Source organism: Cetorhinus maximus, chromosome 18 (assembly GCF_964194155.1).
Source record: "Cetorhinus maximus chromosome 18, sCetMax3.hap1.1, whole genome shotgun sequence".
NCBI classification, from domain to species: Eukaryota; Metazoa; Chordata; class Chondrichthyes; order Lamniformes; family Cetorhinidae; genus Cetorhinus; species Cetorhinus maximus.
The window spans coordinates 47,802,237-47,821,004 of NC_135896.1; the positions used below are offsets into that span (position 1 = coordinate 47,802,237).

Below are 18,768 nucleotides of genomic sequence, written 5' to 3' on the forward strand. Positions count from 1 at the left end.
ACTATACAAGAATTAAATAAAGCAAGTACTACTAATTTAACACTAATTTTAAACCCAAAAATCTCAACAGACAACTTCACATTCTGTTTTTAATTCCATCCAAGAGTTCCCCTATACTTTCCAGGTACCTGTGGGTTCTTTCATTTCTCCTGGGGCCAAACCAGGGCGTGCCACAGCTCTTAGGAATTCACTTCAATTCTCCTCAGTTTCCCAGTCTGGCACTTAGATTTCCAGAGCTTCTATCCCTGTGAGGATTCCAATGCTGATCAATTCCACTAGTTTTACTAGGCAGATCTGACGATTTTAATTCCTCATGAATTCCAACTTTTCATTCCAAGCGTGGGCCCCACTTGCAACTTCTGTTTAGTGACTCTAAATCAGGAACACCCACCATTCCTAATGGCCTCCATGCCCTTTGTTCTGGCTACCACTGCAGATGTACTACTGCCTTCTCACAGTCTTCAAGCTGACTGCTGCTTCTGTAAGAAAAACACACAACACAGGTAAACCCAAAACAAAAGACTGCCCCCTGCAAACTAATCCCACAGGAATATGGCACACCTGGGATGTCCCAAAAAGAGATTCAAACCCATCATCCACAATTTCCAAACCTGTCCTTTGATCTGAAAAGTATATGGGTAATTTAAGAACTTCCCTTGTTTACCAGTTGCATTTCAACCTTTCTTTAACCTGGAAAATTACATGAATAATTCACATCTCTAATGAAGACAGAGTAATTCTCCTCAGGCTTACTGTCTTCGGGTCCCCTGCTAAACAGGCCCACCTGCCATTTTATGGCCCTTACTCTTCTAATTCTGACCTGATAAGTACGCATGAACCATCCTTTGAATGGTATTTTTTTTATTTCTTTCATGGGATGTGGGCATCATTGGCTAGACCAGCATTTGTTACCCATCCCTAATAACTAATTACATTGTTTATCAACCTCACAAACTCATGTTTTTTTTTGCCCATTTATCTTACATTTAACATTTCAATCCCCAACCTAAAAGTTGTATTCCTAAAACATATGAATCATGAAATTTGACATTTTCATAACAGCATGACAAATTACATTGGCAGTTTTTATTATAAATGTGGACATGGCAATTTATAATGAAAAAAGTTGATAGGATGCGAGGAGAGATGAAAATGTTTAATATACCAAATAGACATATCTCTATCTCAATTAAGTTCCCCTTTAGTGACCTTGGGGAGAATTTCCCTCCGTCAAGGGGGTTGTTCGGGGGTGGGCGCAAACCCGATCGGCACCCCCGTTCGGGTCCGCACCACCATTTTACGTGGACAGGCCAATTAAGGCCCACCCAGCGTGACGCACGCCCAGAAGCGCTGAGCACTCCATGTGCAGGCGGGGGAGGATTCCCTGAGTCGGGGCCTGCGCTCTTTCACGCACACGCGCGAAAGAGCGCAGAAATCTTCCTGAGGCACAGAGCTGCCTCTGGGAGATTAGTTTAAGTTTTAAACATGTAAATAAAGAAATTTAAACATTTTAAAACATGTCCCCTCATGTGACAGTGTCACATTATCTGGGACATGTCAATTAATTTTTTTTTTTAATTTTATTCAATTTTTAAGAGCCTGGGCTCTTCGCCTGCCCACCAACAGGCAGCATTCTTAACTGCTTTAATTAATTTCTTAATGGCCTTTATTGGCTGTTGGCATTTCGGCGGGCGTGCAGCCAACTCTGGCGCGCACCCGCCGAACAAAATATCACGATGACGTCGGGACACCATTGCGCATCATTTTACGCGTTGGAGAGCGGGCCCTGCCCCCACTCACCGATCCAAAAATTTTGCCCCTTGTTTCTAGACTGCAGTGCTTGACCTTTTTCTATTCTTTTCAAATGCTTCACAAACTCACCAAGGCTTCTTTGATAGCACCTCCCAAACACACCACTACTACCATCTAGAAGGGCAAGGTAAGCAGGCGCACGGGTACACCACCTACTGAAAGTTCCTCTCCAAGCCACACACCATCCCAACTTGGAATAATATCGCCATTCCTTCATTGTTGCTAGATCAAAATCCTGGAACACCCTTCCAATCGCACTGTGGGTGTACCTACACCACATGACTTGCAGTGGTTCAAGAACATTGAACGACATTTTCAAGCACATTTAGGGATGGGCAACAAATATTGGCCTTGCCAGTGGTGCCCACTTCCCATAAGAGAATAAAAAAGGTATCAGTCTTAATTTCTGGCTTTATTTATAAATTAGAAATGATTACAGAGTTTTGGAAAATCAATTACAGTACCAGTTTACTACTGTTTAATCATATCCTTACTTTTTCCAGATTATTCATTGTAAAATTTGTCAGTAAAATTAGAATAAAAAGTTGCTAGAGATGTTAAGTGCATGATCGATCTTCTTCTGCCTCTACCTCATGCACATCAGAATTGCTATTCCAGGCCTGCATCAGCTCTAGGTTCAACTTCTACTCAGCATCCTAAGTGCCACCATAAACAAACATCCAACTCATCAAGAACCCCTCTGACTACTTCCTATCCCATATTTAGTTTTCTTCGCTATCACCTTGTCTTCAATGACCATCGATGGCAGACTCCTTAGATATCAATTTGAATTTTTTAACCGAACCTTCTTCCAGGCACATCTCTTGCCACCTTCAAAAGCCTTTTTAAAACTTACTTATTTGGTCACTTTCCCTAACCTCTTCCAAATTTTGCTCAATGCTCGTTTCCACCCCCTGTAAACATCTGGCTATTTACCTGTTAAAGTTGCTATAAAAGCCCAAGTTGCCTTTGTTATCAATTGATGTCTAGCCAGAACTTATTACACTTTGGATATATCATTCAGAGGTTTATGGAGTACCACTCAACAGTTATGTGATTTCAGGACACTGACCTTGTTGAAAACCAGAGGTGCACAGGATGTAACATCACCAAAGCAGGAGGTCCAGCAAGAATAGCTAAAAAGTATTGCAATATAAAGGTATATGAGCTGTTCACAATCTGTGTTTTTCTGTTAAATATGTACTAAATAATATTAGGTATGAACTTTACATAGAATCCTACGGCACAGAAGGATATTGTGTGGCCCATTTAAAGACCTTTCCACTTAGTCCCACTCCCTTGCTCCTTCTCCATAGCCCTATGAATCTTTCCAAGTAAATATTCAATTCCCTTTTGAAAGTTAAGATTGAATTTGCTTCCACCACCTTTTCAGGTAATATATTTCCGACCATAAGAGAAAAGCAGAATTTAATGTCCAGGATACCATACAGCTCATTGCTTCAGTGCCAGTGCTGGTGGTTCTTCAAATGGAATACCTCATCCTAATTTAATTTCTTTATCTTTTCCCCAAATTCTTTTCATAATCCTAACCATTTCCTTTTAAAATGATATCTTAAAATAAAAATAAGATAGTCTCCAGGCTACATTTCCCACTCATAATTGTTGTAATATTTATATTTGTACACGTTTACATATGTTAAGAGATATTTTGATATTTTTACGTTGGCAAATGCTATTTTCATATATCTTACACATGACATGATCATTTGCACATAATTTAATCCACCAAAGGCCAACTGAGACAAATTAGTTGCCAACATCTTCACTGTTCCCAAACTTCGTGGGTCCGCGTCCCGGAAATGCCGAATAAACCAATCACAAAGGGAAAGGCTACAAGAATGAACCAATCAGAACTAGTATGTTGAATGTGTGTTGCAAGATCTACCTAGCAACCAATGAGAAAGGGCGCTGTCAGTCTCCGCCCAGCGAAGTGCAGAATTAACCAATCAGGGCTGGCAATGGAAAACAGATTGTTTTTTTAAAAAATTGAAAATAAACGTATTCGTGCACGGGGTAAGTGAGAGAAAAATAAATGTAGAAGAACGGCCAATACAGGAGTTACAGTTAGAGAGAGGACAGATACAGAGAGGGGACGGGCATCTCGGATTAGATGGAGCACAGCAAGAGAGAGTAGGGCAGCTAGATAGCAAGAGTGGGGCATAGGATATATAAGATCCTATATAAAGCGAGACAGGGAGATAGTGAGAGAGCAAGGGAAGGAAGACAGGAGAAGTGAGAGTAGGGGGGGGGGTAATGAAAGTGTGGTGCTGCAGCAGGAGACAGACTGCAAGAGGTAGAGATAGGAATAAGGAGACAGCAGAATATTGAGAGATAGCAAAAGTGAAGCGACAGCAAAAAGAGAGAGCGCGAGTGGAGAAAGAGGGGGAGGCACTCCACTCCTGGTTTGTGCTTTAGAATAGAGCAACAGGCTGACAGGTGCCAAGAGCTGGCACGGCATGGTGAACCTGGTGAGTGTAGGCCATGTACATTGGATCGTGTTATATATCGTGGGACAGGTTTTCAAATGGTGGGGTAAAAAATAGCAACCAAAAAAGGGAAGTAGGATTTTTGCTTTGCATTATTCCGTCTATGAAATCCAACTGTTAATGCATTCCAATTTTATACAGCAGTGCCATCAGTTCTACTAATCTTCTCAACTTGTCTCTTTCAAAACGTGAGTTGTACTATTTAAGCTATTTTTCTACAAATATTTTTCATGCATCTTTAAAGGGCTTGGGTTTATGTTTTCAATTTGTAGATTAGCTGATGTCCTGTGAAGTTGCTCAAATATAATGTGGGATCTGGAACAGGATTGTCATATTTAGCTGTTAACTTGGTCTGATTGTTTAAGACCTGTTCAGCTACACCCTGTAGGAAAGTAGGCTAAACTAGTAACATGGTCAATTAAGGATAAATATTCTTGAAAGTTTCTCTAGACTGGTATGGCTCTTCACACTGTTTTCTCAACAAGTGTTTCAGGTTGTCTCAAAGCCAGAAAAAGATCAGAAGGAAATAATAGGGTTTAATTCATTTTTTGTAACTCTTTTGTATGGTTAGTGTGGGTACTATCATTCCACAGAGGCAGGACAAAACCTATAGCTCCCATGTTGCATTTCTCTCACACAGAAGTTGTCAACAGGACATGAAACTCTTCAACATGCTAGGCGCAGGTGACCTTTCTTGGGATTGAAGCAGAAATTAAATTCCAAAGAAAGGCGTAGCCTGTGGTTGGGATGGGACATTTCTTGCGTTTATGTTGGTTAAGCTCAGGAGGGTTATTTTTCAGACTCCTTGTGTTAAATTAACTCTATACTTGAATGAGGGGAAGAATGGTAGTCAAAAACGGTTTTGAAAAAGTTGCTTCAGTTTGATTTGTTTGTTTTGCCACTGATTTGTAATTGCATGAAAAATAGTGATTTGATTGGTTTTGTTCGTTTTGGTTGCTAGTTTGGATAGTTTTTTCCCCCTGTCTGTATCTGAGTGAAACAGCATAGGTACCTTTGCATTTTAGTTGATCAGGTGTATGTGTGACCAACACTTCATAGACCAAGTCCCATTCACCTATCAGCCCTGTGCTCGCTGACCTACATTGGCTCCTGGTCAAGCAGCGCCTCGATTTTAAAATTCTCTTCCTTGTTTTCAAATCCCTGCATACCCTCGCCCTTCCCTGTCTCAGTAATCTCTTCCGGTCCCGCAACCCCCCAAGATATCTGTGCTCATCAAATTCTGGCCTCTTGAGCGTCCAGGATTTTAATAGCTCCACCATTGGTGGCTGGTCCTTCAGCTACCAAGGCCCAAAGTTCTGGAATTCTTTCGCTAATGACGATCCAGAAAATCCACTTCTTTGCTGAAACTTTTGACCATCTGCCCTGAATCTGCCTTATGTGGCTCAGTGGCAAATTGTGCTTCTAAAGCTCATCTGAAATGTCCTTGCGACATTTGTATTTATCTAGCACCTTTTAAAGTAATATAGTTGTTATGAAGCATGTTAGCCAATTTTATACACTACAGATGTAAGCTATAAGTAAAACTATTTTAACTGTAAGGATGATTGGAAGCTATAATTACTCAACTTGGCTTACAAATTGGCTAGGGTGACTGATGTGGCATTGAGGCTCTAAGATGATTGGCATATTGCCTATAAGAGAACATATTAGGTTACAGGTGTGTAAAGTCTATTTATCTGATTATGTAGCCAACTTAATTTTGATTGGATTATTTTTAAACAGAAAGACAGAATGTGCACGTGTATAGCAGCCTTCATGTGCTCAAGACATTCCAAAGAACCATGTAACCAATGAATTACTTTTGAAGTATAGTTGTTATTGTTATGCAGGCAAATGTGGCATAATTTAGCACACCTCAAGATTCCACAAACAGGAAATGAGATTAATGACCAGTCTGTTTTTGGCCAAGACAGCAGGCTGAATCTGTGGTCTTCTCAGAATAATACAATGAGATATTTTACATCTACCTGTACAAGTAGACTGGGCCTCTGTTTTACATGTTCCCTGAAGACAGCACCTGCACTAATGTCATGTTACACTAAAATGTCAGCCTAGATTCTGTGCTCAATTCCATGAATGGAGCTTAAACTAAGTATCTTCTGCCTCTGAGATGAAAGTGCTACCACTGAATGTGTGTGTGTGATATAATATATGTTTATTATATAAGCATCCTGGCTACTTTATTAAATTATTATTTTTAAAAATGGACAAAGGCTTTACGCTTGGCTAACGCCTGACTAGCTACGACTCACACAAAAGGAATGTCTAGCCTTCAGAAAACAGTAGGGACCTCATTATCTCTAAAGAGGTGCTAATGCCCCCTGTGACTGAAGAAATCAAATTCCAAAGAATTGCGCAAACACTCCTTACATTCCTAAGGCAGAGCTCTGGCCAATGGAGGCGATAGGTCTGCAAGGACAAAGGGACCCCGAAATCTGTTAAAGGATGAAAGCTCTCCAGAATCCAAAGCAGGAATATACATCTATATTGCCTTGTGGATCTGATTTTTTTCATAAAAATCCAAAAAAATTCATTTATTTCTCTCTGGATAAGATCTACCACCCCTGTCAGATCTGGCCTACTGATACCTCCAGCCTACTCCATGTGGATGATCCTTGGGGCAACGAAGAGTAGCCAATAAATACCAACTTACCAACATCGCCCACATATCCCAAGATCAAATTTTTAAAAATTGTATGGTGCTTTTCCAGAAATAATTATTAATGCTGAGTCAATGGAAAGTTAAGAAAAAAAGCTATTGTTTCATAAACATGCCAAAAGTAAAATAACATTTAAAGAGAAGGGATATCGCTCAAGAATGAATGAGAGAATGTAATTGCTATGGATGAAGGTTTGGCAGCAGTATTAAATATTTTGCATAGTTCTTTTACAAATCATGTGGGAATTTGAACTTTTGGGCTTCTGTTCATCTTTCCAATTAGTGTATACTTCAATACTTTGTTCATGCACCTAATAGTGGCACCTCACACTTATCCACATTAAATTGCACATAATGCTTAGGTGTAGTGGAGGTGGAAATAGAGCAATTCTTAGAGAAACCTTTCGAAAATAAATCGATTCTAAAACACTTGACAGAACCCAAAGGATAAAATCACTGGTCCTTGGCTATATTTATCAGTGGCTGATACATATCTGAGAGGAGATAGTAGCAGCTCTGTCCAAAATTCTTCATGCCTTATTAAATATGATAATTGTCATTGAGCTGGAGAGTAGTGAGTGTAGCATCTTTGTTCAGGAATTTAGTGAAATAGTTTCTCTGGATTTTCAGAACCCACTCAATAAGATGATCTTGTTAGAAAAAAATCATTTGTATGATAGAATAGGAAATGGAGAGAAAGTTGGTTGATAGATGGGAAACAGAAGTTTCCCTGTCATTAGTTGCTTAAATTGGAGAAGGGTTGGAAATGGTGTAAGGGTCCACAGTGTTCATGTTGTGTACGTACAGCTGATTTGGACTTGGTTGTAAGCAACATAATCTTGAAATTTACTGACAACCCTAAAGGAGTAGGTTTAATAAACTAAGGAGGACTGTAAAAGACCTCAGAGAAACATAAGCAGAATGATTAAATGAGCAAACAGGTGGCATATCCAATTTAGTGTGCACCAGTGTGAGGGAGGTGACCCACTTTATGAAAAAATATAAGGAATGCGAGTGTACACTCAATGGAAAGATAGTTGTAGACGAACAGACATTCAAATACATAATCTCTTTTAAGAGCAAGTAGTTAATGCCTTCAAACAAGTCAACAATGTTCTGAGTTTTATAAATAGTGTATTTTGGTAGGAAGCAAAAGAAGGTCTCATATTGCTTGGATAATAAGTCTAAATGAGATAGAAGAGGGTACACAAATAGTGTAATAAAAGTAATAATGTAGGTTAATAAAGTGTTTTTCTTAAAAACCAAGCCAAGCGCTGTGGTTTATTTCTGGAGGAATAGAATTGAAAAGCAGGGAGGTTATGCTAGACTCAAGAACCTTGGTTAGAACACATTTGGAGTACTGTGCACAGTTCTGGTATTCATGTTATAAAAAAGATACAGAAGCATGGTTAAAGGTGCAAAAATGATTTGCAAGGATAATACCAGAACTGAATGATTCTACCTATCAGGAAAGATTGAATAGGCTGTGGCTTTTTTCTCTAGGAAATAGAGTCTGAGCAGTGCTGTGATAAAGCTCTTTAAATCGATTAAGTGTTTTGATAGGGTGGACATGGTGAAGGTGTTTCCATTTGTCCGGTATTGAAAAACTAGGAGCCATAAATTATAAATTGGTCACTAATAAATCCAATAGAAAATTCAGGAGCAATGTCTTTTTCTAAATAATGGTGAAATGAGGAAGGGGCTACCACAAGGGCTGGTTGAGACAAATAGCATAGATGTACTTAAGGCAAAGCTAGATGAGCACAGGAAGAAAAGCATGGAAGGCTGTACTGATAGAGTCGGAGTGGGAGGAGGCTCATGTGGAGCATAAATGCTGGCATAGAACAGTTGGGCCTAATGGCCTGTTTCTTTTCTATGGATTTAATGTAACTTGATGTAAATAGGGACACAATGCAAGAGTAAATTTATACAAAACATTAGTTAGGCCACAGTCAGAGTAATATGCACACTTTTGCATGCTCCATTATAGAAAGGACATTGAAGGGTAGATTTAGCAGACGATGCCAGAGTTATGTAAATAAAGTTACATGATTAGACTTGAGACACTGGGACTATTTCCACCAGGGCAGAGAAGGCTAAGAGAAGATTTAATAGAAGTTTTTTTTGAAATTTTGAAAGGTTCTGATAAGAGTGCATAAAGGAAGATTATTTCCTCTGGTTTGGTGTTGGCAATGAAGGATAGTAAATTTAAAATTGTTATAGAGCATTTAGGAGAAATTTACAGACACTGGATTATTAGAGCAGGGAATGGCCATAGGGAGTGATTGCGACAGAGCCATTGCATCTTTTGAGGGAAAGTATTTCAAGCATATGCAGAATCACAGAATTGTTACAGCGCAGAAGGAGACCATTCAGCCCATCGTGTCTGTACTGGCTGTCCAAATTAGCAATTTGCGTAGTGCCATTCTTGCGTCTTCTCCCTATGACCCTGCACGTTGTTCCTTTTCAAATAAGTCTTTCCTTTTGATTGCCTCGATTGAACCTGCCTCTAAGTACAATTGGAGGATTTATTTTTAGATTGTACTAGCATAAATCCAGCACAGGCATGGTAGGATGAATACCTACCTTCTATGCTGTAAATTTATTTGGTTCAAAAAAGATAGAAAACTGGCTTCTAGACAGTGACTTCTGCTCAAGCAAGCCTTCCCCAACCAAATTACATGTTGTATCAAGAAGCCAATCTAAACAGGAGCGGTAGCATGGCATTCTTCATCAAATCCCACCAGAATAGGACAGGATAGGATAGTAGCAGATTTTTCCAGCAGTTAAGAGGTCAAGAACAAGGGCATAGATATAAGATTAAATGTAAGAGATTTAGAAAAGAGGGCAGGAGATACTTGCACAAAGTTGTGAAACTTTGAAATGTTTACATTCATGATTAGATTGGAAGAGAAAGGATATGAAGGGAACAAGATGGGCAAATTTGATTAAAATTATTTGTTTGCACGGAGGTTAAATGCTGGCATGGATGAGTTGGACCAAATGGCCTGTTTCCGTTTTGTAACTACTACTTCTGCAAAGGCTTTGTGCCTGCTCCTTTTCTTCGTTTTCAAGCATCTTGTGACTTTTTTTTATGTTTAAATGTATATTATTGTTGCTATTTGTTGTTGTGTTAAGGGGGAAAAGGCAAAGAGAATATAAATTAAATTAAAATTGAGTCATTTGCTAAGAGAGTCGGCATTAGCACTGGCACAATAAGCCAATTAGTCCCCTTCTCTGACATGTGGAGATTGCTTTAGTAGTCCATCATTTTACACAAAATAGCTGAATCTGACCAAGGTTATAATTTTACATTTGCACATACTTGTAAATACAAAATAGCACGCTTACCAGAACATGTGCCATCACAGAAAACGTATTTGAGTTAGGAGAGGCGATGGCGTAGTGGTATTGTCGCTAGACAAGTAATCCAGAGACCCAGGGTAATGCTCTAGGGACCTGAAACCGGACGGACCACCCGGCATTGACCTAGGCACCGGAAATGACAACGGCAATCGCAGCCCTGTCGACCCTGCAAAGTCCTCCTTACTAACATCTGGGGGCTAGTGCCAGAATTGAGAGAGCTGTCTCATAGACTAGTCAAGCAACAGCCTGACATTGTCTGTCAGATATGATTCCATGAGGATGACTATGTCCCAGTCAGCACCTTCACCATCCCCTGACCCAAGATATACCCAGCAGAGGTGGCGGCACAGTGGTATTCAGTCGGGAGGCAGTTGGGAGTTGCCCTGGGAGTCCTCAACATCGACTCCAGACCCCATGAAGTCTCATGGCATTAGGTCAAACCTCCTGCTGATTACCACATACCACCCTCCCTCAGCTGGTGAATCAGTGCTCTTCCATGTTGAACACCACTTGGAGGAAGCACTAAGGGTGGCAAGGGTGCCACTCTGGATGGGGGACTTCAATGTGCATCACCAAGAGTGGCTTGGTATCACCATTACTGGCCAAGTCCTAAAGGACATAGCTGCAAGACTGGGTCTGTGGCAGGTGGTGAGGGAACCAACAAGAAGGAAAAACATACTTGACCTCATCCTCACCACCCTGTCTGCTGCAGATGCCTCTGTCCATGACCGTATCGGTAGGAGTGACTACCACACAGTCCTTGTGGAGACGAAATCCCTCCTTCACATTGAGGATACCCTCCATGTTGTGTGGCACTACCAATGTGCTAAATGGGATAGATTGCAAACAGATCTAGCAACTCAAGACTGGGCACCCATGAGGCGCTGTGGGCCATCAGCAACAGCAGAATTGTACTTGAACACAATTTGTAACCTCATGGCCCGGCATATCCCCCACTCTACCATTACCGTCAAGCCAGGGTATCAACCCTGGTTCAATGAAGAGTGCAGGAGAGCATGCCAGAAGCAGCACCAGTCATACCTAAAAATTAGGTGTCAACCTGGTGAAGCTATAACACTAGACTACTTACATGCCAAACAGCTTAAGCAGCATGTGATAGACAGAGCTAAGCGATCCCATGACCAACGGATCAGATCTAAGCTCTGCAGTCCGGCCACGTCCAGGCGTAAATGCTGGTGGACAATTAAACAACTCACTGGAGGAGGAGGTTCCACAAATGTCCCCATCCTCAATGATGGGGGAGCCTAGCACATCACTGCAAAAGATAAGGCATTTGCTGCAATCTTCAGCCAGAAATGCTGAGTAGATGATCCATCTCGGCCTCCTCCGGAGGTCCCCAGCATCACAAATGCCAGTCTTCAGCCAATTCGATTCACTCCACATGATATCAAGAAGCGGCTGAAGGCACTGGATACTGCAAAGGCTATGGGCCCTGACAATATTCCGGCAATAGTACTGAAGACTTGTGCTCCAAAACTTGTGGCGCCCCTAGCTAAGCTGGTCCAGTACAGCTACAACACTGGCATCTACCCAGCTATGTGGAAAATTGCCCAGGTATGTTCCTAGGACAAATCTAACCCAGCCAATTGCTGCCCTATCAGTCTACTCTCCATCAGTAAAGTGATGGAAGAGTTCATCAACGGTGCTATCAAGTAGCACTTGCTTAGCAATAACCTGCGCATTGACACCCAGTTTGGGTTCCACCAGGGCCACTCAGCTCCTTAGCTCATTACAGTTTTGGTTCAAACATGGACAAAAGAGCTGAACGCCCGAGGTGAGGTGAGAGTGACTACCCTTGACATCAGGGCCGCATTTGACCGAGTGTGGCGTCAAGGAGCCCTGGCAAAACTGGAGTCAATGGGAATCAGGGGGAAAGCTCTCCACTGGTTGGAGCCTTACCTAGCACAAAAGAAGGTGGTTGTGATTGGAGGTTAGTCATCTCAGCTCCAGGACATCACTGCAGGATTTCCTCAGGGTAGTGTCCTAGGCCCAACCATCTTCAGCTGCTTCATCAATGACCTTCCTTCCATCATAAGGTCAGAAGTGAGGATGTTCACTGAGGATTGCACAATGTTCAGCACCATTCGTGACTCCTCAGATACTGAAGCAGTCCATGTCCAAATGCAACAAGACCTGGACAATATCCAGGCTTGGGCTGACAAGCAACAAGTAACTTTCGTGCCACACAAGTGCCAGGCAATGACCACCTCCAGCAAGAGAGAATCCAACCATCGCCCCTTGATGTACACCTGGCATTACCATCACGGAATTCCCCCACTATCAACATCCTGAGGGGGGTTACCATTGACCAGAAACTGAACTGGACTATCCACATAAATACTGTGACTACAACAGCAGGTCAGAGGCTAGGAATATTGTGACGAGTAACTCAACTCCTGACTCCCCAAAGCCTTTCCACCACCTACAAGGCGCAATTCAGGAGAGTGACGGAATACTCCCCACTTGCCTGGATGAACACAGCTCCCACAACACTCGAGAAGCTTGACACCATCCAGGACAAAGCAGTCCACATGATTGGCATCACATCCACTTCCTCCACCACCGACACACAGGAGCAGCAGTGCATACTATCTACAAGATGCACTGCAGGAATTTACCAAGGCTCCTTTGACAGCACCTTCCAAATCCACGACCGCTACCATCTAGAAGGATACGGGCAGCAGACACATGGGAACACCATCACCTGGAAGTTCCCCTCCAAGCCACTCACCATCCTGACTTGGAAATATATCGCCATTCTTTCACTGTCGCTGGGTCTAAATCCTGGAACTCCCTTCTTAATAGCACTGTGGGTGTATGCACAACACATGGACTACAGCAGTTCATGAAGACAGCTCACCACCACCTCAAGGGCAACTAGGGATGGGCAATAAATGCTGGCCCAGCCAGAGAAGCCAACATCCCATGAATGAATTAAAAAAAAGCAGAAGATTAATGTTCAACTAAGTTGAATTAAGGGTTTAATTTTCAGCAACAGTTTTCTTGCCACAAAACATTTAACTTTTATTAATACAGAGTGTTCATCTATATTAGTAAATAAATACCTGCAGGGGAAACAAATTATTTTGTTACAACATTCAGCATTTAAAACAGGCCAGATTATACTGTTGCAGAGGTTCCTATTCTAATTGAGGCGATGCGTCAGTCATTGTGAGCATGAATTAGAAATACTTTCATATCTTAGACAATTATTTTTTCTTTATTAAGATAAACCTAATGAAATTGCACTGCAAATGACTTCTAGAAAGTTATCTTTTTTTTTAGACTGGCGCAATGAGAACAAGTGAATTTGACTCTTCGGATGAGGAATCTGAAGAAGAGCACCAATTGCCATTACAGGTATCTTGGTAAGTATCTGCAGTAGATTTGTTGCTTACATTTTGCCACTATGGTTGTTTTCTATACACGCGTTAATGTGAGGCACCACTTGCCTTAGTCAGCTGGGATGTAACTAACGTTGGAGAAGATTGCAATAGCGTTCTGTTTTGGTGAAATGTGTAACGGCTGTAATACTCTTAATCTCGCTTGACACCACTTGTACTCTTAACCTCCCAATGTTAAGGAAACAAATTCACATTCCAAAAATCCAGCAAATTTCTTTCAAACACATAAGTTTGATTCATCTTTTAATAATTCCACCCACTTGCTCAACTCTCTCACCACTACAAAAGTAAGGAGCACACAACATAGAAGTAAACTTTCCTCCATTGAGCTGCACTCAGTAAATGTTGAAGACACATTGAGAGGTGAACTTTGGTAACTAAGCCAGTGCTCAGCTGCATTTTCCAACCTCACTTCAGTGGCAATTTCCTGTATCCTTTTTCCCTTTCCAAATACTAATACAGTTCCTCCTTAATGATATTGTCTCTACCTCAGTAGCCACTTATCAGGAAACATACCATGTTCTAATAACCCGAGTCTGTGCCCTTGTTACTGATTTGCCAAACCATGGCAGCAATTTTTCGCTATTGAAACTTTTCATAATTTTGCAAGTCTCCTTGAAGCATTTAATGTTCGAGTGGAAAAAATCCCATTTTAAGCTTTTCTTCTTAAATCTTATGAATCTTCACTATCCTTCAATGGCTCTAAAACTCTTGCTAAAATGAGATGCTAAGATAGAATGCAACTTTGGTCTAACCAATATCTTGTACACATTCAGTATCACTTTCCTTTTACATCCAATACTCCTAAATATAAAATTCAGAATTCATTTGCCTTTTCACGCTCTTTCTACCCGCCCTTGCAACTTTCAAGATCTATTTACCTGTACCCATGGATGCCATTGTTCCTCCGTTCTTCACTATTTTTCATTTACTTCATGTATTACACTTGCCTTAAGCTTTTTTTTCCAAAAATCTAATGCATCTTCCATCGCTCAGCCCAATACTTTCTGCAATCTCTTACATTCTTCTTCACAATTTAGTATCATCAAAAAACACTCACGTCCCTCTTGCGCCTATATCCAAATCATTTATATTAATGGAAAACAAAAGAGGCTGTCGCACAGTTCCCTGGGGCACACTACCACTCACCTCCCACCAACTGAAAAACAACTCGTAAACCCTACTTTTTACTTTCTGTCCCTTAGTCGTCCCTGTAGACAAGTTGCATTAAAATGCACCTCAATCTTCATGATAGCTCTCTTACGTTGCACCTTATTTGCACCTTATTATATATATTTATATGAAATCGATTGTATTTCCTTTATTTTGCTGCTGGTTTCTTGTTTGAGAATTTTAATTGCATTACACGACCAGCTCTCCCGAGAAATAAACTCAAAACTAGTCGGATTTCATACTTGCAGCAACATGCTGTGCAGGTTATGTAACCTACCTTTACTGCCATGGATCCTGCCTGCACCGTTTTCAGTGTGAGAGTTTTCTTCCACTGGGATTACTTGCAAATGCCCATTGCGGAGGAGGATTCAAGGACAGTATTGCCAACCTGGCATCCTTCCCTGGACTTTGCATGACCAACTCGGCTCACTGATTAGGGTGGACAACTGTTTAGAAATTGTGCCTTGTTAAGCCCTTACTGATTCCTAATTGGCATCTTAATTTAATTCTTGCCAAGTTAATTTACTTGCTGCTTTATCTTGAAAGGTTTCTTGCAAAGTTGGAGGAGGCGGTAGAGATAGGGAGGATTGTGTAATTTGAAGACAAGAATTTTAATTAGATGCAAGCAGTTACAGGAATCAAGGGGTAATGGGGAAACAGGACAATGTGGAACAGGATGCAAACAGCTACATTTTGGACAAGTTGCATCTGTGGATGGCTAGCAACAGAGTATTGGAGCTATCAAGTCTTCTGGCAATTAAAGCGTGAATAGGAGTTTAACATGTGATAAAAATGATGCAGCCACCATTTCTTTTGTTCAAATTATGTCATCCTTTTCTATCACACTTATTTCTTTTGTATACTTCCAAGGAATGTTTTTTTTATTTGTTCATGGGATGTGAGAGTTGCTGGTAAGGCCGGAATTTGTTGCCCTTCCCTAATTGTCATTTAGAAAGTAGTGGTGAGCTGCCTTCTTGAACTGCTGCAGTCCATCTGATGTAGGTACACTCACTGTACTGTTAAGAAAGGATTCCAGGATTTTGACCCAGCAACAGTGAAGGAATACAGCATAGTTCCAAGTCAGGATGGTGTGTAACCTGGAGGGGAACTTGCAGGTGGTGGTGTTCCCATGTATCTGTTGACCTTTTTTTTTCTAGGTGGTAGATGTTGTGGGTTTGGTTGGTGCTGTCAAAGGAGGTTTGCTGCAGTGCATCTTGCATATGGTATACACTACTGTCACTTTGCATTGGTGAAGGGAGTGAATGTGTAAGGTGGTGGATGGGGTGCCAAATAAGCAGTCTGCTTTGCCCTGGATGTTTTTGAGTTTCTTGTGTTGTTGGAGCTGCACCCATCACACTCCTGACATGTGCCTCGTAAATGTTGGACAGGCTTTGGGAGGTGAGGAGGTGAGTTACTCGCTGCAGAATTCCCAGCCTCTGACCTGCTCTTGTAGCCAAAGTATTTATATGGTTGGTCCAATTCAGTTTCTGGTCAATGGTAACCCCCAGGATGGTGATGTGCAGTTGATGTTCATGATCAGTGATGATTAGATTCTCTCTTAGCACATTCACTTCGGAATCACAAGGTTCCAGATTCAAGCCTTACTCCAGGGTTTGAGCACAGCAAGGCTGACACTCCAGTGCAGTACCAAAGGTTTGCTGCACAGTCGGAGGTGCCATATTTCAGAAGAGACGTTAAACCAAGCCCCCATCTGCCAGCTTGTCTGTGTAAAAGATCCCATGGCACTATTTCAAAGAAGAGCAGGGGAGTTACCCTAGACAATACTTATTCCTCAACCAACGCCACAAAAAACAGTTTATCTGGTCCTTATCACATTGTAGTTTGTGGGAATTTGCTGAGCACAAATTAACTGCCCCATATCCTACATTATAACAGTGGATACACTTTAAAAAGTACTTCATTGGCTGTAAAGCACTTTAAGACATCCGGTGGTCAATAAAACGCTATATAAATGCAAGTCTTTTCTTTCTCTTTTTGGAGATGGTCATTACCTGGCACTTGTGTATTGCGAATGTTACTTGCCACTTATCAGCCCAAGCCAAAATGTTGTCCAGGTCTTGCTGCTTATGGGTAGAGATTCCTTCCATTTCTGAGGAGTCACAAATGGCACTGAACCTGCAACATCCCCACTTCTGACCTTATGATGGACAGAAAATCATTGAAGCAGCTGAAGATGGTTGGGCCTAGGACACTACCCTGAGAAATTCCTGCAGCGATGTCGTGGGACCATTGAATGACCTCCAACTACAACCATCTTCCTTTGTGCTAGGTATGACTCCATCCAGTGGAGAGTTTTCCCACTGATTCCCATTGACTTAAGTTTTGCCAGTTGATGCAACACTCAGTCAAATACTTATATCAAGGGTAGTTACACTCACTTCTGGAATTGCATTCTTTTGTCCATGCTTGGACCAAGGTTGTAATAAGGTGAGGAGCCGAATGGTCCTGCCAGGACCAAAACTGATCATCAGTGAGCAGGTTATTGTTGTGTAAGTGCCACTTGATAGCACTGTTGATGACACCTTCCGTCACTTTGCTGATGATTGAGAGTAAACTGACTGGATGGTAATTGGCCGGGTTGAATATGTCCTGCCTTTTGTGGACTGGATATACCTGGGCAATTTTCTACGTTGTCAAGTAGATGCCAGTGTTGTAGCTGTACTGGAACAGCTTGGCTAGGGGCATGGCTAGTTCTGGAGCACAAGCCTTTGATACTACGGCCAGGATGTTGTTCCAGTATCCAGTGCCTTCAGCCATTTCTTGATTTCACTTGCGGTGAATCAAGTTGGCTGAAGACTGGCATCCATGATGTTCAGGACCTCAGGAAGTGGCAGATGTGGAATATCCAGCCGGCACTTTTGGCTGAAGATGGTTTTGAATGCTTCAGCTTTGTCTTTTGCACTGATGTGTTGGGGGGTGTGTGTCGAAGATAATTCCTTTTGCAGGAGTCAGTCACATATATTACTCTCCTCCGTCTGGCTGAACTTGTTCTCACACTGAACAATTTCTCCTTAAACTCCTCTCACTTCCTCCAAATAAAAGGTGTGGCTATGGGTACCCGCTTGGGCCCCAGCTGTGCCTGTCTCTTTAAGGGGTGTGTGGAACATTCCTTGTTCCAGTCCTACTCCGGCCCCCTCCCACAACTCTTTCTCCGGTACATCGATTAATACTTCGGTGCTGCTTCATGCTCTCGTCTGGACCTGGAAAAATTTATTAATTTTGCTTCCAATTTCCACCCCTCCATCATTTTCACATGGTCCATCTCTGACACTTCCCTTCCCTTCCTTGACCTCTCTGTCTCAATTTCTGGTGATAGACTGTCCACCAATATCCATTACAAGCCTACCGACTCCCACAGCTACCTCGACTACAGCTCCTCACACCCCGCTTCCTGTAAGGACTCCATCCCATTCTCTCAATTCCTTCGCTTCCGTCGCATCTGTTCTGATGATGCTACCTTCAAAAACAGTTCCTCTGACATGTCCTCCTTCTTCCTTAACCGAGGTTTTCCACCCACGATGGTTGACAGGGCCCTCAACCGTGTCCGGCCCATCTCCCACGCATCCTCCCTCACACCTCCTTCTCCCTCCCAGAAACATGATAGGGTCCCCCGTGTCCTCACTTATCACCCCACCAGCCTCCGCATTCAAAGGATCATCCTCCACCATTTCCGCCAACTCTAGCATGTTGCCACCACCAAACACATCTTCCCTTCACCCCCCCTGGCGGCGTTCCGCAGGGATCATTCCCTCCGGGACACCCTAGTCCCCTCCTCCATCACCCC

The 18,768-nt window shown here is 42.0% G+C and overlaps 1 protein-coding gene across 10 annotated transcripts in view; it reads left to right on the forward strand.

Annotated features, from left to right (window-relative positions):
• Positions 1-3,757: 3,757 nt before the first annotated feature.
• cdkn3 (cyclin dependent kinase inhibitor 3) overlaps positions 3,758-18,768 on the forward strand; it is a 38,184-nt gene continuing 23,173 nt past the window's right edge. For 3 of the 10 annotated variants that reach the window (XM_078562622.1, XM_078562630.1, XM_078562629.1), the window contains exons 1-2: positions 3,853-4,301; positions 13,672-13,754. In XM_078562622.1, the coding sequence (XP_078418748.1) occupies positions 4,290-4,301; positions 13,672-13,754 (95 nt within the window). In that variant the 5' untranslated portion in view covers positions 3,853-4,289. The other 7 variants (XM_078562624.1, XM_078562632.1, XM_078562623.1 and 4 more) reach the window with 5 other exon arrangements.